This window comes from Brassica rapa, chromosome A09, assembly GCF_000309985.2.
Source record: "Brassica rapa cultivar Chiifu-401-42 chromosome A09, CAAS_Brap_v3.01, whole genome shotgun sequence".
NCBI classification, from domain to species: domain Eukaryota; kingdom Viridiplantae; phylum Streptophyta; class Magnoliopsida; order Brassicales; family Brassicaceae; genus Brassica; species Brassica rapa.
In genome coordinates, this window is record NC_024803.2 from 44,794,439 (window position 1) to 44,816,550 (window position 22,112).

Genomic DNA, 22,112 nt, shown 5'->3' on the forward strand with positions numbered 1-22,112 from the left:
TTTAACATATCTAAATAAACACATATTTAATTAAACAATTATAAAATCTTCATAGATAATTTGAAATCTTGCATTTTTGGTTTGATAAACTATGTATTTTGTATTCTTTTAAGAAATAATATGTTCACTTTTTCATATGAATCTATAAATATTAAATACATAATTTTTTGTAAAGTTTTATATAATAGATATTTATTACTAATTATGAAAAAAATTTTACTCTAACTTTAGGCCCCCAAACACCTAGGCACGACACTGTCTGAGTAGAGTATGAAATTTTAAAGAATAAGATTATTCCGGGATCCGATGTGCATTACGGCTTAGATTTGTTTTTTTTTTGGTGTGGTGGCGTTGATAGACAGTGGTTCGGTGTGGATTGTTATTTCTTCTTGTTTAGTTCGAAATGCTTCTCTTTTGATAAGTTGTTTCAATTGTGGTTTTGCAGGTTGCCGCGGTCTTGGCTCCGTGCTTCGAGCTTTTACTTTAAGTAACGCTTTTGTTACCGGAAACTTGTTTGCATTGAACCATTTTTGAATTTTCATGGTTTTCATTATTTAATTTCTTACAAATTGCTCTTATCAGTAATCAATTAAAACTTTAATAAACAAAAATATATGAAAGTTTTTATAAAATAATCAATTAAAAAAGAAATTTAAATCGAAGGGTTGAAAGTATATTAAAATCCAAACGGATGGTCAAGATTGATCAGGAAAAAAAACTACTTTTGACATGCCTTCTCAGTAAAAGAAAAGGGAAAAAGAACCAAAAAAATCTACAACTAAATATCTATGGTTTGACTTCGAGGGTCTGCGTAAGCATTTTTGTTTTTTACTATAGGACAAAAAGTTAAAATATCCAACGGTTAACATAACATGGTTCAATCCAGCGGACGGTCCAGATCGAAAAGAGAGAAAAGTCCTTTTCCTTTATCCAGTGGTCGTATTTAAGGAGGAGAAGGTTCTCCTCTTTTATTGTATCGCCATTGACTTTCGAACCGTCTGAAGTTCTTAAACAGTTGCCAAGGCTTCGTGTCTCATCGTAGGTAACTCAACTCGTTCCTGTCTGTTAAGTTGTATGAATAATATTATGCACACATACTGATTTTATTGATTTCTTTCGTTGTAAGAAAAGTTTTGTTGTTGTGTTTCAAAAAAAAAAAAAAAGTTTTGTTGTTTGATTTGGAACTGTTGATTAACCACTCTGCCTCATGGGGTTCCCGTTTTGAACTTAATCGTAGATTTTTAACCCAAAAAAGTTAGATATGTTAGGTTCTATTGTGGTTGGATGGAGTTTGGTGATAACAATATTGGTCAAGATTATGTCGGTGAGATTTATGTTTTTTTTGTGCATGTATAATGTGGTTTGGCCTAGGAGCTGTAACATTTTGTTTTTTTTTTGTTCGCGCAAGGAATCAAAAACAAGCTCTAAAATGGGGACGGAATTGGACAAGGCCTTAAGTTTGGAGATAGACAACTTCTCCGAAAGGACAAATGTGATGAAGTCGGTTATCTTCTCAAGCGGCGGCTGCAACTGGTAAGGGGCGAAATCCTTGTCATTATTGTCTATATTTTTAGAACTTAAAAAAAAAACTAATGTTTTCTCTTAATTAGGTTTCTTTGCGTTTGTGCTGGTGATCACTTGTCTATGTACCTGCAAGATGTGAATACTCATAGATTGAGATCTGGATGGAAAAGGAGAGTTAGTTTTTGCTTCGTTTTGTTGAACCAATCCGGCAAAGAGCTTTTTAGATCACCTGGTATTGATGAGCTTGATTATATATGTTGCATTTAGTTTGTTTTTGTTGTACTTGTGTATCTGATTGATGAAGAAGAGAAGTTGATACATAACTGTTTTTGTTTAATCTTATTACAGACGAAGGCAGACGCAGGTTGTTCTGCGCTGAGACCCCAAGCTGGGGTGTACGTAGGACGTTGCCTTTGACGAAGCTCCAAGAAAAAGGGTTTCTGGAGAAAAACAAACTAACCATTGAAGTCTACATGAAAGTTTTCGAGGTTGTTCATCAAGGAAAATCAACTGAGAATGATGTTTTAGATTACAATGGCTTCAATATTATTGCTTCTCAAGTAAGCCGAATGAAGTTTACTCTTTCTTATTTAAATTTAACAATTCCAGAATGGTTAGCATTCAGTAATAATGTTTTTTTTTCTTCTATTTTTGTTAATTAAATCATTGGTAGGCTGGTCCAGTAAGAGATATCTTTGTTCAGCACCCAGACTTTGCGATAGATGTCATACCAAAGAACCAAGGGGTGAGAACATCATACATGAATCTCCTCCTCGGCCTCGTGGAGGCACTGAGAAAATCTCCACAGAGCTTTTCTGTGACTGAACTAAGCAACGCTGAGAGTGAGTTGGCTGAGCTCAAGGAAGCGGGCTTCAAGCTGGACTGGTTGGATTCAAGGCTTGAGGAGATATCCTTGGAGAGGAAGAAATTAGTCTCTGATGGGCCTTGGGTCAAAAAACTCGAGGAACAGATCAAGAGTGTGGAACTGACTTTGTCAGATCTCAAAGTCGAACTTGAGAAGGAGAGGATCAAATCTATCATAGTAAGCCCCTTTTCTTCTATAAAAAAAATTCCATTAATAATCACCGGCATGGTTAGCATAGTAACAATGTTCTTTCTGATATATATATATATATAATTGCAGGCTGGTCCAGTGGGATATATCTTTGTAACGCACCCAGACTTTGCATTAGATGTCATACCGATGAACCAAGGGATGAAAACAGCATACATGAATCTCATCAGCAATCTTGCGAAGGCGCTGAGAAAGTGTCCACGAATAGTCACTGAGCTGAAGGAAGCAGGCTTCAAGTTCGACTGGTTGAAGTCAAGGCGTGAGGAGATTTCTTTGGAGAATAAGAAAGTACTCTCTGGTGGGCCTAGTGTCAAACAACTCGAGGAACAGGTCACGAATGTGGAACTGAATTTGTCGGATCTCAAAGTTGAACTGGACAAGGATATGATCAAATCTATCATTTCTTCTCAAGTAAGCTGCCACTTGTTTCCTTTTCTTCTTTTAAATTTCCATTAATAATCACCAGCATCATGGTTAGCATAGTAACAATGTTTTTTCTTTCTTCTTTTTTGGTAGACTGGTCCAGTAAGAGATATCTTTGTACAACAGCCAGACTGTGAAGTAGATTTCATACTGAAGAACCAAGGTATGAAAACAGAATACATGAATCTCCTCCTCGGCCTCGTGGGGATGCTGAGAAAATCTCCACAGAGCTTGTCTGTGACTGAACTGAACAATGCTCAAAGCGAGTTGACTGTGCTGAAGGAAGCAGGCTTTAATCTTGACTGGTTGAATTCAAGGCTTCAGGAGGTTTCCTTGGAGAGGAATAAAACAATGTCTGATGGGTCTCGGGTCCAACAACTCGAGGGAAGGATGAAAAATGTGGAACTAACTTTGTCGGATCTGAAAGATGAACTGGACACGGAGAGGATCAAATCTGCTGCCAAAGTTTCTTCTTCGTTTGGTTTATTAGATTTTTTTATAAAGAGATTCTTTCTCTCCTGTTTCTCTTTCTCAAAATACTAAAACTAGGAATAATGTACTGTATGTTTTATTACAATCAGAACCGAAGTTTTCATTCGAAAAAAATAATGTAAGCAAACCCGATTGAAATACATATGTATTTATCATCTTTTAAAACTAATGTTTTAAAATCTGCATACAAGGCCTCCAATGAGCTATGAATGTGTCTGCACTATTTACTTTGAATTCTCAAAAAAATATCATCTATGTAGTGCATGAAGGATAGAAGCAGGCCTCATGTTAATATATAACAACACTCTATAAATTAATATTGGTTATTTTATTAACTTATAGAAATATTTTTTAAAATATTTTAGAATATAAATTTCGGAAAATAAAAATAATAGTTGATCAGTTTATATATTTATTAAATTTTATAAATTTGACTTTCATACAATTTTATTATAGTTTTAGATGTATATGAAAAATGTATCATAGGCTTTAAAATTACGTTTTAAATTTAGTTTTATTAAATATATATTTTATCAATTTATGTTATATTTTAAACCAACTTACAAAATTTATTGATTTATTATGTTTATTAGTTTAGCTAATATTAGTTTATAGAGTTTCTATTGTATAACAAAGTACATTTGCAAGAATCTAATCATTTAATAGTTAGATAGGAACCTTTTAAATCATCATGAGCATATAGTGCCAGGATTTAACTCAATAACTGATTTAGTTTCGGTACGAGCTGAGAACACCTAAACCAGATTTGCTGGAAATCAGACCAGCTAATCAAGGAATATGATCGGGTCCAATTCAGCATCGTACCATTCTTCAACCAAACCCTTCAAGTACTCCGATTCGACGGTGTTATTAGTCTCTAATTCATACTCTTTCCCGGAAACTAAACCCATCATGTTGCATAGCGACGCCGTTTTGAGTAAGTCACACACTTCAAACACGGTTCCAACATTAAGTGTAAAGGCATTCACCATCTGAGTCACGACCATTCGCCTCTGCTCCTCCAAGCGTTTGATTTGCTTCGGGTTGGACAATTGGAACAAATCCCATGTTTCAGTTAAACATCAAACCGTAAACGGTTTCGTCGACAGGCCGGTCTGCAAATACCGAACTGTTCAGTATTTCCTTTGCCACTTTAGGATGACACATCACTATCACCTTAGTATCACTGAGATTAAACACCATGAGCCGTTTGGCGTTACTCATCGTAGCCACAGCCGTTATGAGCTAATGAGCCACATGGATTGACCTTAGGCTCAGAGAACTGAATATATTCGGCCCTTAAGCATAAATTCTTTTAGCCCATAGAGCATGCCCATCAATGAAAAGGGGGTTTCACAACTTTAATTTTTTTTATTTTTTCGTTTGATTTTTTTTTTTAAAAAGGGAAGAGGTTCACAACTTTAATTTTTTTTTTCCGTTTGACTTTTTAAAAAAAAACAGCGGACCAATAGCGGGCTGCCACGTTGCGTGGAACCCGCGAAATGATGAAACGGGTTCATCCGGAGGCACCCCTGCGAGATGAGTTCATCAGATTCTATTATTATAATTTTCTTTTTTTGGGATGTGTGAGAGCTTCCCCCATGAAACTTTGATGGGCATGCTCTTAATTATTATCTTTGGAAAAATATTCATAAACCTTTTATCCAAAATTCAAACCCTCAACTTTACACCTGATCCTGAAACAGTTGCGAATCTGATATTTGGCCTTAAGCATGTAGGCTCATGCTTCCCACGAGTGGAACACCTCTCGGACCGGGAATAAGATTTTTGGTTTTTCGGCTAAACAAGGGAGTAAACCAACGAGTGGAAATATTTTCCCCAAGCCGGTCCGGGGACGACGTGTAAGGTAAACCAAGTGATGGCTATGGGGACATGGAAAGAAACAAAATGTTCCTGCATGAAAAGATTGAAGTTTTATGCAAATTCACAAATTTGGTATTTCAAAGTTATTGGTTGGTGCTCAAACGGGTATATGCTAACAACCCAATATGCGCTCTAATATGTCATGTTATGTTTGGTACACTCGATTTACAATGCCACTCGACAGAAAAAATAGTCTAAATAAATATAAATATTGAAGATTATACTTACAGATGTCCGAAAACAGTACTATATATCTTCTAATGGCGGTCAGCTTTTAAATTTATTATAATTGTTTTTAATTGAGTAGTATCCTATTTCTTATAACAAAAGTCATCATCCATCGCAACACTTTGCGATTACAGTAGCAACGATAATCACGACCATAACAATTATAGCGCTTATGTGAGCTTCATGACCTACAAAGTAGAAAGCCTCCACGCAAGCTACCACTCCCATAATAATCCCAAATCCTTGAAACACAGTCTTTATCTTTGTTGACTGGAACAACTTAGATACCAATATGCATGTGACGTAGGAGAACACCGTGGGGAGGAAAATTGTTGGTAGCTGCAACTGCAATGTTGAGAGAGTAGAAGTAACATCATTGCTTCCTTTTAGTAGATAATTCACCGGCACGAAGAGGAAGCACGATGTAATCACCCATTTAATAAAACCATTCGCCTCCCCTACAAATTCCAGCCACAAGTCTTTCACAACTCTAACAGGAGCGACAACCTCAGGAGCAGCAGGGCCAGCCTCGATGTCGTTTGGACCTTCACGGTGACGACGGAATCCCAAGATCCGGCGAAACCACCCACCACGGGGAGCAACAAGAGCGGTATCGTCAAGAGCAGTAGAGCCGGCCTCGGTGTCGTTTGGACCCTCACGGTGAGGGGATCCCCAGATCCGGCGAAACCACCCACCGCGGGGAGCAACAAGAGCGGTATCTTTAGGAGCAGTAGAGCCGGCCTCAATGTCGTTTGGACCTTCACGGTGAAGGGATCCCCAGATTCGGCAAAACCATCCACCGCCGGGAGCACCAACGCCGTTTCCACCGCCAGCACCGCCTCCGTTTCTACCGCCAGCAACATCGCCGTTTCCACCGCCGGCAACAACAGGAAGAGTTGGTTCACCATCGACCAAGCTGCTGAGGAGAGCTTCTTGTTCGGAGTCGTTGGGGAGCGCATCACTGGGGAAAAGCCCCACGAACCAGGTAAAGAACGTCCTGAAAATGCCCTGAGCGCCGGTAACAGCATTCCCGCCAGCGCCGGTGACAGCATTCCCGCCAGCGCCGGTGACAGCATTCCCGCCAGCGCCGGTGACAGCATTCCCGCCAGCGCCGGTGACAGCATTCTCGCCAGCGTCGGTGACAGCATTCTCGCCAGCGCCGGTGACAGCATTCCCGCCAGCGCCGGTGACAGCATTCTCGCCAGCGTCGGTGACAGCATTCTCGCCAGTGCCGGTGACAGCATTCTCGTCAGCGCCGGTGACAGCATTCCCGCCAGCGCCGGTGACAGCATTCCCGCCAGCGCCGGTGACAGCATTCTCGCCAGCGTCGGTGACAGCATTCTCGCCAGCGCCGGTGACAGCATTCCCGTCAGCGCCGGTGACAGCATTCCCGCCAGCGCCGGTGACAGCATTCTCGCCAGCGCCGGTGACAGCATTCCCGCCAGCGCCGGTGACAGCATTCTCGCCAGCGCCGGTAGCAACCTGACCACGAGTAGGTGTTTGTTCGTCCTCATCAGCCACGGTTTGGATCTCACCGAGAATAGTATCTTCGTAGACGTTGTCGACCTCAACGATTTCTGTTTCAGTAGGATCCACCATTGTTTTTCTCTCTCTCAGTAGGATATTTTAATTGCTTGTCTCTAGAAGAGTTATTAATATATATAGGATATAGCCGAGACGATTACCAATGTAATTCGACCAAAAAAAAAAGTGAAGCAGAAGTATTAAAAAATCCGGAACCTGTCGACAAAAATATTAAAAGTCAGGGACCTAGATTGTAATATCCTAGGAGGTAGGGTCATCACTAGCGGTGTGTTTCTACAAGTAAGTTTCAAGATATTAGTTTATTAATATTTTTAGAATAATAGAATTTGTGTAATTAAATTTTAAGTGTAAACTAAATTTGTACTAGAAATAAAGTGCCGCGTAGCTTTATGATCCCTTGACAATTTTAAAAAGTCTCTTCATAAAGAGGTCGTCTTTCGTAATGTCTCTCTCTTACTTTTTGTTATTTTGTTATTTTTTTGACAAGAGACTGATGAAAAAGACACTGATGCGGATGCTCTTTGCTCTTCTTTTCACAACTGTTCCTTTCAGTTATAGCTAACTATTCCTTGATTGGAATATTTGGGTTAAAATAGGCTGAAATCAATTCGTTTAGTTTTCTCCAACTAGTCTTTTTTGGTAAAAATTCTCCAACTAGTCTTCTTCTAAAGTAACTCAACCGATCAATCAATTTGAAAATTCCTACTTATATCTTGTCTTTATGATGCGTTGAATATTATTATGATATTGTCAATTAATATACACTCAGTTATGATGATGAAACTAGTCAAGACCACGCTATATTGATAAGTTATGTAAACGTGTTTTATATGATAATGTAAGTTCACATATTTTTCATTTGTTTATTAAGCCCAAGCTCCAACCTCCGATTAAGTACCATAACCATAATTTATCAAATTCATATATTAATATATTTGAGAAGCGAGTACAAAATTATAATATTGCAATGACACTCGATGACAATTTTTGGTTCAAACTATTTGCATTAGCGAGTCTTATTAACAACTAGTCTATCGCAATTTGCATGTTAACCAACATGAACAAATTAACATGCAAAACTATTATTTTACCCCAACTGTTAGCATTAGTCTAATTTGTACTCCTTGTTAATTTATGTGTTGCATATAGTTGAGAGGGGAATTTTTCCGTATTAAATATTCATGGCTAAATTATATCGCTTTTTATGGGATAATAAGCTTACAGTTCCTGCCATTTTCACATATGATGGTAATTATGTTAAGTATGATATGGAAGATAAACTTTCAAAATAAAAAAAGGTGTAATATGGAAAATAATTATGGTAACTTTGTTTTTTGATTAAAATTATTGTACTGATATTTGAAAGCATGAGAATAAACAACATTAGAAGGCGAGAAGGTTAAATATATAGAATCCTATCGAGAGAGCATATGATAACTATCTACCGTGGTAAATTAAAATTTACACGCAAATTCACGTCTGGGGTACTTAATTGGGGGCCAAGCAAAAGACAGCACACGAGTTTTTTTTTGCTACCTCCTCTCCACGTGTACGGTTGTTCACTTGTTTGTCACTCAGACTAAATGTGAGTCTCTCTCTCACGTGTAAAGCACACGTTTGACAACTTGAGAGAAACTCTAAGTCAGCTAGAGTGACTGACTTGAATTATACTATTATAGTATAGAATATGCCCTGAAGAGCTGTCTTTTGTCAAGACTAGTGGTTAACACTAGGCCACGTAGGAGTGCAACATGTGCTTCTTCCTCTTCTTTGAGTGGATTTTTTTTTAGCAAAAGTCGGATGAAAAAAAGTGATCCCCCTTTTTCCTATTTTTCCTTTTTGAAAGGACAATATTGTTTTGAAGTAAAAAAAAAAGAGAAAAGATGGTGCTCTTTTCGAATTAGCTGCTACATGTGTGGTGTGTTTTGTTATATACTTGATTGATTTTTTTTTGTACAACCTTTCATTTCAGTATCTTAAACTTTAAACTTACAAGAGATAGATGAAATTATCCATCCTCTTTGACTACAACAAAGAACTTTAAAAACAACATAAGTTAAAGTAGATAAATTGTTCAAAGAGATTGACAGAGAAAATGAGACACCGCTCAAAAGCGTCGGTAAAAGATTAGTTTTAAAGGTGCCACCCACAAATAACCACATAAAGAAATTATCGCATCCTTCGAATCTTCCACACTTTAAAATAGTCACTGTATGTCATGACGTTAAGAGCTCCAAGACCTCAAGTCCCATTGGCATAAGTCTCGTTGTATCTTCCGGTCCCAAACGAACCATTACACAAGATATCAAGCGGTTAGGAAAGCAACGATATTCATTGGCTTTGGAGCCAAGAGAAGAGTACCTCTCATGTAGAGGGATTTTGGTTGAAGGGTTCACTCCTATCAATAGAAGGAAAAGGGAAAACGATCTCTCATGGCTCCGACATGAGGAGGTTTGAATAGCCTTTAGTTTTAAGGCTACGGGACTGCAATCTTCAAGCATTGAATGGCTCAGACAGACATGAACATTTGTACTTGTCGGAGATACTGGTTGATGACGAAAATCGCTTGACATCGGTGTAAAAACACCATCGACTGCATTAACAATATAAGGCCATCCAACTATGCCCAATATGTAAGCTTCACTTGATGGGATTTCTATCTTCAAATCCATAACATAGGTAGACAGATAAGAGCATGAGAGCATTGAATATAGCATATTTAAGACTTGTTGGACGTGGATAGTGGTGGCGAGAGGGGTGAAATGAGACATCCTCTGAATGGAATTGGACATTAAAGAACTTGACTCCTCCACACCAGCGAACAGTAAAATATGCTTGACTCCAATTTCCGAAGAAACATGCCTTAATTAACCCACTTTATCTAAAAATACTCAAAATATCAAAAATCTAAATTATTATTTTTAGATGTATATTTACATTTAGATCTAATTTCATTTTTTTGTATATACTAGTGACAAAAAATTCCTTACATAAAAGGTTTAATTCGGTTATTAAAGAAAACAATATGAAGAAATAAAGATGCAATTTAGTTATGTTTTAATCAATTATGTGTAATATCTGACAATATACACGTGTGGTTTCCTACGTGGTAAGAAGAAGAAGAGAGATTTTTCACCATGTACGAGCATCCCAACCTCGAGTCTCCCCTTCTCCCTCCAATATCATCTACTTCTCGCGTACCCTCAGAGTCATCTCTGGCAACGAACCAAGATGATATCACTGAAGTTGATCTTCGTAAAGAATCACCTTCTACCGACGTGGCAACTAAGAAAGATGATATCACCGAAAATGATCTTAACCATCTCGCGAGTGCGCAAAGTCACCGGAAATTCCACCCACCGCCGTCGCAACCGTATATAAACCCATCATCACAATGCTCTTTCTTCTTTTGGCAGGCTAATCCAGTGGGATATATCTTTAGACATCATCCAGACTTTGTATAAGATGTCATACCAAAGAACCAAGCGGTGAGAGCATCATACATAAATCTTCTCCTCGGCCTTGGAATGCTGAGAGTGTAGAAGGAACACTTTTGTTTTCCTCTAGTAAGTATTTCATCAGAACGAATAGGAAACACTTCGTTATCACCCACTTGGTAGACTCATTTCCCTCTCATCTCTCAGACTATAATGTATCTAACGCTGTCTGAATGTACAATAGTTGCTCATCAATAATCATATGATTTAATAAAGGTTCAAATAAAAGGTTAAATAAATCACAATTTATTTTTATATATGCTAGTGACAAAAACCTTAAATAAATAGTTTAGTTAGGTATTATAGAAACCAAGAAAAATAAAAGTAGGTATTTAATAGGTTGGTTTGGAAGTTATGTTTAGTTATTCTTGTTGTCTTCTTGTGCCTTGTAGTGTGAGTTATGTTTCCTTACTTTGCTAGAAATTGTACATAATAGATTAAATTTACTTATTGATTAACTTTGTTGCGACAGTGGGTCACAGAGAGGGTTTTCTCGATGGTTTGGGTTCTTTTATCAAGTCCTTTTATGGTTAGTTTGTTTTATTACTTTGCGGATAAGAAAATCAATGGCTCAATCATGATATTACCCAAGTATGATGTATAACATTCTTTTGAAGTTTCCCTCTCGATGATTTCTGTTTTGTGGCGATAAATGTCTATGTTTAGTGAATCAAAATCATGTATTTGTAAGTTAGATTTCATTTTTTCAGAACTTAAAGAAGTTGGGAATATTACTGAGGATAACATAACACATGTCCTAGACCAGAACGAGAATATAGATACCAACAATTCGCTTAAGATAGCATTTTATTGGTTCTTGATTGTTAAATGCTCAGTAAGTGACATAGATATACAAATGTCATTGATTTGAGATTTTCTTTTACTTTTATTTTTGGTACAAACTGTATAGAATAATGTTGCGAATGGTGATGACATTCTTTATTGTTAAGTGCTTAGTAAGTGACATAGATATACAAATGTCAATGATTTGAGATTTTATTTTGCTTTATTTTTGGTACAAACTGTATAGAATAATGTTGCAAATGGTGATGACATTCGTTTTTACTTTCTTGAGTAAAAAAATAGTATGATTAATAGAAAAGTGATTTGAGAATTAAATCTTGAATGTGTATCGAACATGCCACACTGAAATCTTCAGTCTGAGGCTCTCCCATCTTAGCTATCCCCATCATTCTTAATAGCTTTTTCAAATTTGTAGTGTTGATGCAAAGCAGAGCAAATCTCTGAGGCCATTTTGTGTGTGTGGTTGTGAAGGTATTCAACTTTTTCAATAGATTAATATTAGATCCAGAGAACGAGATGAGATCGAGCTCAAGCTCAGAGAGAAAAGAAGAAGATGAAGTTTGTTATTCAATTCTCAAAATGTATTCGGTTACATTGGTTCAGTATTTATAAGACTTTCTATTCTCCTAACCGGTATTAACCAATACATAACCGGCTTACTCTAATAATTAAAACACACAAAAGAGGCAAAACTGAGAAAGATTGCAATGTCTGTAACAGTAAGTCACATGAACACGAACACGATCAATCATTTGTCAAAAACCTGTAAGATCAGATCCCTGTTCACTAGTTACCCATCTGCTTGGATAGCAGATTCACTTTCTCTTCTCCTCGTAAAACCTATACGTATCCTCAGTTCACTAGTCGCACTCTTCTTCTTCTTTCGTCAACACTCGCAAACGTCTCTCTTTTTACGTGGAGTCGCAAGACTGCTAAGTAACTCTCTCTTTTCTCTGCTTCAGCTCCATTTTTTGTTGAAGTTTTACTTGGAGATACAGAGTAAAGATGGAAGTAGATGTTCCAGTATTCGTAGCGTATAACTTGTACTTGTCCTTGGATCCTGAATCTTTCCCTAATTTGATGCCTTTCATTTCATCCGTAGAGGTACTTTTCATGTCTCATCAACTGGCAGTTTCAATCTTCAGAGCTTGTTTTCTTTAGGTGTACTTTGTGTGGTTAGGTGTTAAAGGACAAGCCTGATATATCATGTTGGTCACTTAAGTACTCTGCTTTTGGCCAAGACATCAAGTATTCTTGGCTTGCTCGCAATCTTCAGGCAAATCAATCAATAAATAAATAAATCCATCATTTAGTATTCTTGACTGTTTTTCTTATTCTTTATATTTTGTTGCATCAATGTCAGACAGCTCCGGCCTTGTTTTGAAAGCTTGCTTAGAGGTGGACTTGAAACATTTGCAACCTTGGCTAAAAGCCTAAAACCACTTAAGAAGGTCAGCTTTATATTTTAAAATATTATGGAACAATTTTTATACTAATTAACAATCTTTCTTCTCTCATAACAGAATATCCAAGAAAACAAACAAAACAAGAAACTAACAAGAAACTTTAGTCATGCAAACAGAGTTTTTCTTTTCTTTTTAATTTTAGCTTATTTGTCTAAACACGCCAACACACTTTGCGTGGAGTGTAATAACATTTAAACTAAGAGACAGCGAGATTGGTCTTGAAAAGTCTCTTCATAAAATGTATGAGTACCCATTTGATTAAGGTTCCAAATCTCTTTCTCTCTTAAGATCAACAAAGATGTCATCAATAGCTTCTGGTACAGTTCCAACCACCAAATCCGTTGCATGTTTCAGAAAGTCTGCAAGTTCTTCATCTTTGCTTCATCGATCTTCTTCTTCTCGGTTCATGCCAACTTCCTTATCACCTATTTATGCAAAACTCATAAACTCTAACAATAGTTCCTCAGTTTCTTCATCATCTTCCTCCTCACCTCCTGAACCCTTAAGACCCGTTATGCGCAGCACAGAAGCTGATCGACTTGAAGAAGAAAGACTCCGCCAAGTACACTGGCAAGACGTCGCGTAAGTTTCTTGAGAGAGCAAAAACTTAATACTAAGTGTCTAGAGAGATTCGGTTGTGAAAATTATTTGGTCTGGATGAAACAGGGTAAAGATGGTAGTGGACGCACCAGCTTCCGTGGCTTACAATTTATACGCAGATCGTGACTTATTCCCTAAGTGGATGCCATTTTTGTCATCAGTTGAGGTAAACCTTACTCTGAAACAGAGTCTATAAGCTTTAATTCTTGCTCACCTGACTTAAATATTTTATTTGCGTCTCTTAGGCAGTGGAGGGTAGTCCTGATTTATCCCGGTATTTGGTAAAATTCAATTCTTTTGGACAAAATGTTGAATATCATTTTCTCGCCAAAAATTTGCAGGTAACGTTTTACATCAAAATTAAATTAATATCCACCAATCCGATTATATTCTTTTTGTTCATTAGAAATTCGAACTAAATATTATTTATTCTTGCAATCTCTCTCTACAGCCAATTCCAGACAGAAAGCTGCACTGGAGATCTATAGAAGGCTTTGCAAATAGGTGAACTCAAATTTGGTTTATACAAAAATAACCATCTTTTCAATTTTTCTTATTGATTTTGAAAAAATGTATGTTCTGTATTTATAAAACAGAGGCAGTGTTCGATTTTTCCCTAGAGGCCCTTCCTTGTGCTTAGTAGAGGTTAGTAGTATCTCGTCACCATTTTTCTCACTTTCAATACATATGTGATCAATTTTAGTTTCATTTATTCATTACTTTTCTGTCAGATTAATTTTTCATTCGAAGTTCCACATGCTTTAGCTCCAGTTGCATTTGTAAGGCTATTTCTCCATATAGTGGATGATTATAAATTATTTCGTAAATAATTTACGTGTGTATTTCTTGTTAACATATTGCCTCATTATCTTTTTTTTTATGTTTCAAAAATTACAGTTAATGAAACCGTTTATGGAGAAGCTTATTCGTGGAGGATTGGAACATTTTGCTGCCTTCGTGAAGACCTCTTAAGGCAGAAATGAAGAATACTTCATTTGCCTTCGTCCAAATAAATTATTCTTCATGCAGTTATTTTCTTGTTTCGTAAGATGTCCAAACATGGAATGTTGTTACTTGTTAATTTACTGATGAAAAGTAAATATTCTAAAGTAATTAAGACATGTTTCTTTCAAGATTATACGCTTGCTGTGTGACAAAGCTATTTATTATTTAAAGCAATTATTCGTTGCATTATAATTGACTATTTGGTTTCGTAATTTTAGAAAATAATAATGGTGATGTTCAATAGATGTAATAAGTCTTTTTTAAAACACAGTTTGTTCTCAAGTAATATGTTTTTCTTTTTAGAACAAGTAATATGTTTTTTTTTGTTAACTGAACAAGTAATATGTTTCTTAGTTTTTTTTTTAGTGTTAGTTGCGGTAAATAAGATAGCCATGTGTATGCATTGTTATCAACTTTTTATCATGTTCCCATATCATTCCCAATAGAATGCCGCTCAAATTTAACCACACCTTTGTTATCTTTTTGCTAAAGACCGTCCTAAACAACAACAACAAAAAACTGAATAGTTCTTGATAGAAGAAGAAGAGTCTCAACTCTCGGAGCATCTGAGAAGTGGAAGAAACAGTACTTGGGTGGGGTAAACTCATGCGGACAAGTCTCCCTTAATTAGGTCTGGGAATATGAGTTTTTACCCGCGGGGTCCGGCCCGTTTGACCCGCCGCGGAGCGGATGCGGGTCGAACAATTTAGAAAAATTTATTCGCGGGTTATGAGCATTTTATGCGGAGCGGATGTGGATTGGTAGTTTTGAAACGCAGGTATCCACCAACCCGCATTTTTAATTTTTTTTTTAATATATATATTTTTTTTCGTAAAAATGTATATTTTTTTTTGTAAAAATACATATTTTTAAAGAAAATATGAGAATTTTAAAAAATAATAAAAAAATATTTTAAAATATTTAAAATTTTAATTATAAATATATTATTTATATTATATTTTACAAAAATTAAATTAAATTAATATTTTTTAAAATAAAAATATAATTCGCAGGTCCCGTGGGTTACCCGCAAAATTAAGCGGGGCGAGTGCGGGTACAAATTTATTTGTTCGCGGATTGTGCGGATCGGATTTTTTGACAAAAGAAAAAACTTTATAACCCGCGGGTTGGCGGATCAGCAGGGCGGGTTTGACCCGCAATCCAGCCCTACCTATAATCATTTCCAATTTAGCCGACATCTCTACTCTTGTGTATACATATTTTCCCGTTCGCGATCGTTTATACCGTTGGAATGTATCATATGGATATATTATTCGTTTAACTAAGTTTTTTTTTTGACAAATTGTTTGTTTAACTAAGTTGGTAGTTCTTTGTGTACCTACGTGTATTAATGTATTATTAGCTCTCTTTCTAGAAACATATTGCTAGCTATAAAGATGAAAATTAGTGGATAAATATTAGAAGATGGAGCAAAGTATGGACTATGGAGACGTGCACTGGAAATGAAGCAAAGTGTACATCTACCAAATCCTCTAGATTGAGGGCAGAAGTTTGAAGAGCCAGTCTCCTATTCACAATCACACTATATACACACATGTGTATATATTGTATATTTGTAAATATTACTTTAACTTCTTTATATTATACTATTTTACACACGCACAATGTTATACATATACATATTTGTGTATCTTTGTAATGAAGAAGCAGGCAACATCTTCCATACTCTCTTAACATTTTTACCAAAAAAAAAAAAAAAAAAAAAAAAACATCTTCCATACTCTTAAAGTAGACATGGACATGTTAATGTCTCATTGCCTATAGGTATTTTTAAGCACCTAACATAGCCTCTTGCCTTATATTGACCAACTTGTTCATATCAGTCTCCATCCTTTATCTTCCATTTTCAGCATGCTATTTCACAAATGTGACAAAAAGAAAAGAAAAGAAAATGCAATATTCCAAAAATATATATTAACATATGTATATGCTTATTTTGCTAAAAATCAATTTCAATATTAACAGGGTTAGAAATTTTGAAATATATAATATTTTGTTGAAAGTAAATGTATTTTATAAAATTTTGGATCACCTCTAGTCTAAGTAAAAATAAAAGGTATTAGCCTATCATGTTTGATTTATTGTTATTATAAAAATACTCATAATTATATATAACTTATAAGTAAATTAACTAAACATAATCTTACATTTTCTTATTTAATATCAGAGAAACTTTAAATTACATATACAGATAACATATATTTTTGTATTTTAATTTTATTATTTAAAAAAAATTAAAATTAAAATACAAAAATATATATATGACTGATAATTGGAAAATTGTTCTGTCTTCTAACTTCTCTTTTTCTATACACTACCTATTTTTTTGTTATTTATATTCGAGATATATATATACACACACAATTAAATTATTATATATTATACAGTGTATACACATGCAGTTTGATTATTATATAACATACACACATTCACACAATTTAATTATGATGCTTAACCTTATGTTTATAAAGTACCCGTCCTTAACCTACACAATTGTTTTTGCAAGTTCATTAGCTTTAGTATGTCGTATTATAGCCGCCATTTTTGCGTGGAGGATGAGGTCACAAGATGCATGTATAATTATAATTTTTAAAAAAACAAACTTATAATTTATAAAAAAATAATTTTTTTTATAAAATTTGTTTTATAAGAAGTTATAGCACATAAAATATTTATAAAATATATAAACTAGAGCACATAGTTATTAACACTGAATGCAATGGATTAAAAATGCATAAATATTAGTGTTACTATAATCCATTGCATTCAGTGTTACTATAATTATGTGCTAAAAAGCATAAATATTAGAATTTTGTTCCTAAGAAAAGTGGAAGAAGATGAGATGAGACCAAACATAATTGAGTTCCACCGAAAAGTGTAAAGAGGGGCGGTGAAATTCTCAAATATGATCAAACAGTGGTGTTTCTGAGTATGCAATCAATGATGGTTGGTCGGTCATATAAATATATATTTATATTCTTGGTAATTCAGTAAATTATTCACATATTAAAAAGAATCATTTGTACCTCACCTTTTCTATAATATTAAATACATGAAAAAGAATTGGGCCACTGAAGAAGCCGAAAGAGGTTAGATATAACCCACTCGCGGCCATTCTCTTCTTGTTTTCTCTTTAATAAAAAACTGAAACTATGTATATAACTATATTTTATCATAACAAATGTATTTAACCTTTTCTCAATTATCTTCAGTGGAGAATAATTCTTTTTACATGTTATATGTTTCGTCGTGTATTGAATAAACTGTCCCAAACTATAATTTATATACATATCCTCCAGAAAAGTTTTTCAAAGTGGGTATAAACTAAAATAAAGAGGATGAGAGATATTGTAAGACCTCCTAGGGTGAAGAAAAAACCATTTAAGAGATGGCATTTTAAGACAAACTTTAGGTGTGCATAAGAACTTTATTATTGGGAGCTTTTCATCCAGTTTTTTTTCTTTTTTGAGAAATTTCAAATTTTGCATAATAAGACACTCCAAAAATTATAATCAAATCTATATATTAAAACCAAAAATTGGATTCAGTCCAATTTGACAGTTGGTTTGATTCAGAACCGCAAGCTTACATGCCCACATTCACCTTGGCTGCAACTAAAATGTTATTTTGTGGAATAAAATTATTTAAAATACATTCCATAAAATTTCATAAAATATTTACCAATTACAATAAAATATTTTTAAAAACAATTCTACACGTTCCATTTTGGAAATAAAACAGAAAAAAAATATTTTGTAAAACCTATTTTCTTACTCAGGATTTTAAATCCTCGTGAATAAATAGAATGTATATAATTTACTAATATCATTTTTACATTTAATCCATCATTCCATTTTTCTATTTCACAAATAATCATCCTTATTATTCGGTATTCCTTATTGGAAAAACATGTTACAGCTATTGCCTTAAACTGTACCATAAGTATACGTAAGAATATATTATTTAAAAATTATTAAGATTAAATTTTTTTTTGGTCTAAATGTTAAAATATACAAATATTAAGATTTAATTGATTTCTAATATCTGATGTAGTCAATCATTTTCATATGATGAGGATATGTATTATGTAATTTTGATTTTAGAAACTAGTATTAATGTAGATACTCCCATGCATGCCGCATCCATAATAATATTCGTTCCCGAATACGTGGCCATAAATTTTCCCAAGGATTAAACTCAATTCAAAATTACACCAAACGATCAGTCTCATACTAGAGATAAACACCAGCAACCAAAAAGAATATTAGTTAAAAAAAAAAGAAATGGAAACCAAACAAAAAGCCGCGGTAAACTTTACCTACACTACACTTGTTTTTTTTTTTTGATCAAAACACTACACTTGTTTAAATTAAAATAACATTAGGTTTCCACTTCCTATAGCCCACGACGTTGCAGTATATATAAAGGAACCAGGCTTGTCTGCTTTTGATGCATTAACATTTCCAAGAAGCATTCTAAACTTAGTGAGTGCGACTCTCTTCTTACACACTTTTTGTCCAACATTCACCTCAAAATCACCAAAAATAAAAACATTTTCAATCCAATGAAAATGTTAATTTCTTCTTATACTCGCAACCAAATCCTTTGTTTCATCGCACTAATTATCACACTAAGCTCTTTAACTGAATCTCGATACCATCACCACAAAGAGAAACACAAACACAATAGCCATAACCATCACTCTTCAAAACCAGAACCACCTTCTTCCTCAATCTCTCAGCCTCCTACTCCTCCTCCGGGCCCTGATGACTCGCCGTCACCGTCACTACCACCGTCACCTTCCGACGACCCTGAAGAAGACGACAATGGAGTCTACGACGTGAGAAAGTTCGGTGCGGTCGGAGATGGTGTCGCAGACGACACGGAAGCATTCAAAACGGCGTGGGACTCATCATGTAGCAACGGGAACGACACCGTTTCTGTTTTGCTTGTTCCTTACGGCTACACATTTATGATCCAGTCTACTATTTTTACCGGTCCTTGCCATTCTTACCAATTATTCCAAGTATTATTTCTCTTCCTAAAAAATCTAAACGTTTTGATATACTATAGACAATTATATCAAATGGGATTGGTTTTAATAACATTTTTTATTGATATAGGTGGACGGGACCATTGTAACACCAGATGGACCTGAATCGTGGCCGAGCAATATAAGTAAAAGACAATGGCTTGTTTTCTATAGAGTCAACGGAATGGCTTTGAAAGGCGCCGGAGTTATAGATGGCCGGGGACAGAAATGGTGGGATCTTCCCTGCAAACCTCACCGGGTAATTGACTAAAATAATTAGGACATCTTAAAACCATGTGGTCTTAAATATTGTACTATTCATTCATACTGTTTTAGGAAAATTTTCCAAGCATTTACACCAATTTACAGTTTATTTTAATTTTATTTATAAATGAATGTAAAACTCTACAATCATGGAAAGCTGACTCTATATAAGTGAAATGGCATATATACAATATTTATTTTACCAAAAAAAAAATATATATACAATATTTATAACTAATTATTTTGTTATTTTTCTACAGACTGTCAACATATCTGCAATTGTTGCTGGCCCTTGCGACAGCCCCATTGTAAGTTCAACATAAAAATTTACGTACTAATTTACGACCCGATTTTTTAAATTGCTCTGGTAACTAATGAATTAAATGCATGCAGGCTTTGAGGTTCTTTATGAGCTCGAATCTAACGGTGGAAGGTCTACAAATAAAAAACAGCCCGCAGTTTCATTTCAGATTCGACGGTTGTCAAGGAGTTCACGTCGAGTCCCTTCACATCACTGCTCCGCCGTTAAGTCCCAACACTGACGGCATCCACATCGAAAACTCTAACTCCGTTACCATCTACAACTCGGTCATCTCCAACGGTAAAAAGACTTACATGTTATATATAGAGTGATTTACGCTTGGCAGTTTTAGACAATTTATTACACTTTATAAATGTAACTTTGTCAAAAAGAAAACTTTAGTTAGAAAAAGAAACCGATAACCGGTTTATAAATGAAACTTTAAAAATACTAAAAAAACAAGCAAACCAAAAAGGTTCGAAAATGCGGTAGCGATCGAATAAATAAAATTTATTGTATTTGACATCGGCCAATAAAATATATGGTTGATTAACGGATCAAATTGGCTGTGCAATATGTTTATGCGTCCTTTAGATCAAACTTTATCAAAAAAGAAAAAAATATATATAATATTTGGACAAATCCTTTCAAACTAAATATAAATTTACATAATACAACAAAATAAGTTAAGAAGAATAAATAGATTTCAACAAAAGTAAAGCGAAATGATTCTTGTCTGAACAATTAAAGTCATGCTTCCAATTTGCAGGAGATGATTGCGTATCTATTGGTTCGGGATCCTACGATGTTGATATACGGAATCTTACCTGTGGACCCGGTGGCCATGGAATTAGGTTTGTTATCTCTCTTTAATTTGATTAATCTGATTAAAAACACTTGTTATGGCAAATAGATCCCAACCAATAACTATTTACTAAAACGTCATTATATACTAAATTTTTAGTATTGGAAGTTTGGGCAATCACAACTCACATGCATGCGTCTCAAACATAACCGTCAGAGACTCGGTCATAAAGTACTCCGACAATGGAGTTCGGATCAAAACATGGCAAGGTGGGTTCGGTTCAGTCTCAGGCGTGACGTTCAACAACATCCACGTGGAGTCAGTCCGTAACCCAATAATCATTGACCAATACTATTGCATGACCAAAGACTGTGCCAATAAAACATCTGCCGTTTTCGTATCTGATATTACATACCAAGGCATCAAAGGAACTTATGATATTCGAAGTCCTCCAATGCATTTTGGATGCAGCGATGCAGTTCCATGCACGAATCTAACTCTTTCGGGTATCGAGTTGCTTCCAGAAAAAGGCGAAATCGTTGTGGATCCATTTTGTTGGAATGCTTATGGAATTGTGGAAGAGCTTTCGATTCCTCCGGTTTGGTGTCTCATGTCCGATCCTCCCACGGCGTTGCAAGGTGCTCTTGTTGACAAGTGTGGTTCACCGTGATTTGCATAATCGGATCAATAATTGATCTGTTAGGCTATATTCTAAACTCTTACGTGATTTTATAGGGAAATGTATATAAGTGTGAGGAGAATCATTTTCTTGATTCTTCGTTGAGGAGTGGCACATTTTATTTGCCTCTCCAAGTATTTTTAAATCGTGTTTAATTTTCATTTGATGATTTTTGTAATGTGTGTTTAACTATTGATGGCGTGATATGATTTATATAAAAATAAGATTGTGTTTTATCTACGATGTTATACATCCCTATACGGACAGTTCTTTTTTTCCGTGAGTGAGTATATATATAATTTTTTGGTGTGCAATTTAATTATGTGAGAGGATATATAAAGTAGTGGATTTAACTGAGTAGAAAGTCGAAAGAATATTCCAACTTTTTTATGTTGTCTTGGTCTCTTCTCTTGGTAGGTCGAACTAATAATATCGCATATATTTCTCAAAAAGTAATACTGAAAATG

The 22,112-nt window shown here is 35.2% G+C and overlaps 4 protein-coding genes across 10 annotated transcripts; 3 read left to right on the forward strand and 1 right to left on the reverse strand.

Annotated features, from left to right (window-relative positions):
- Window positions 1-908: 908 nt before the first annotated feature.
- Window positions 909-3,683, forward strand: LOC103843748 (MATH domain and coiled-coil domain-containing protein At2g42460). 5 transcript variants are annotated; one of them, XM_009120512.3, is made up of 8 exons: window positions 909-1,042; window positions 1,260-1,324; window positions 1,409-1,533; window positions 1,611-1,756; window positions 1,873-2,084; window positions 2,198-2,566; window positions 2,669-3,010; window positions 3,116-3,683. In XM_009120512.3, the coding sequence occupies exons 2-8, from the start codon at window positions 1,262-1,264 to the stop codon at window positions 3,563-3,565; spliced, it is 1,707 nt and encodes a 568-aa protein (XP_009118760.1). In that variant the 5' UTR covers window positions 909-1,042; window positions 1,260-1,261; the 3' UTR covers window positions 3,566-3,683. The 5 variants fall into 5 exon arrangements, with proteins under 5 accessions (XP_009118760.1, XP_009118762.1, XP_009118761.1 ...); XM_009120513.3 differs by having other exon boundaries at window positions 920-1,042; window positions 1,269-1,324; XM_033279077.1 differs by having other exon boundaries at window positions 1,023-1,038; window positions 1,269-1,324.
- On the reverse strand, window positions 3,413-7,467 carry LOC108869854 (uncharacterized PE-PGRS family protein PE_PGRS54-like). The gene is made up of 2 exons (XM_033279079.1): window positions 7,149-7,467; window positions 3,413-7,073 (listed from the first exon to the last, which is right to left on the reverse strand). Exons 1-2 carry the CDS (start codon window positions 7,223-7,225, stop codon window positions 5,732-5,734), a joined length of 1,419 nt encoding a protein of 472 aa, XP_033134970.1. The 5' UTR covers window positions 7,226-7,467; the 3' UTR covers window positions 3,413-5,731.
- A 5,515-nt stretch (window positions 7,468-12,982) lies between these two features.
- Window positions 12,983-14,729, forward strand: LOC103843749. 3 transcript variants are annotated; one of them, XM_018654248.2, is made up of 8 exons: window positions 12,983-13,340; window positions 13,461-13,520; window positions 13,605-13,704; window positions 13,784-13,879; window positions 13,990-14,042; window positions 14,135-14,183; window positions 14,270-14,317; window positions 14,436-14,729. In XM_018654248.2, exons 1-8 carry the CDS (start codon window positions 13,237-13,239, stop codon window positions 14,508-14,510), a joined length of 585 nt encoding a protein of 194 aa, XP_018509764.1. In that variant the 5' UTR covers window positions 12,983-13,236; the 3' UTR covers window positions 14,511-14,729. The 3 variants fall into 3 exon arrangements, with proteins under 3 accessions (XP_018509764.1, XP_009118764.1, XP_009118765.1); XM_009120516.3 differs by having other exon boundaries at window positions 12,983-13,520; XM_009120517.3 differs by lacking the exon at window positions 14,270-14,317 and having other exon boundaries at window positions 12,983-13,520.
- Window positions 14,730-15,013: 284 nt separating this feature from the next.
- Window positions 15,014-21,919, forward strand: LOC103843750 (polygalacturonase At1g48100). The gene is made up of 6 exons (XM_009120518.2): window positions 15,014-19,590; window positions 19,688-19,855; window positions 20,121-20,168; window positions 20,254-20,461; window positions 20,931-21,015; window positions 21,126-21,919. The coding sequence occupies exons 1-6, from the start codon at window positions 19,129-19,131 to the stop codon at window positions 21,634-21,636; spliced, it is 1,482 nt and encodes a 493-aa protein (XP_009118766.1). The 5' UTR covers window positions 15,014-19,128; the 3' UTR covers window positions 21,637-21,919.
- Window positions 21,920-22,112: the final 193 nt, after the last annotated feature.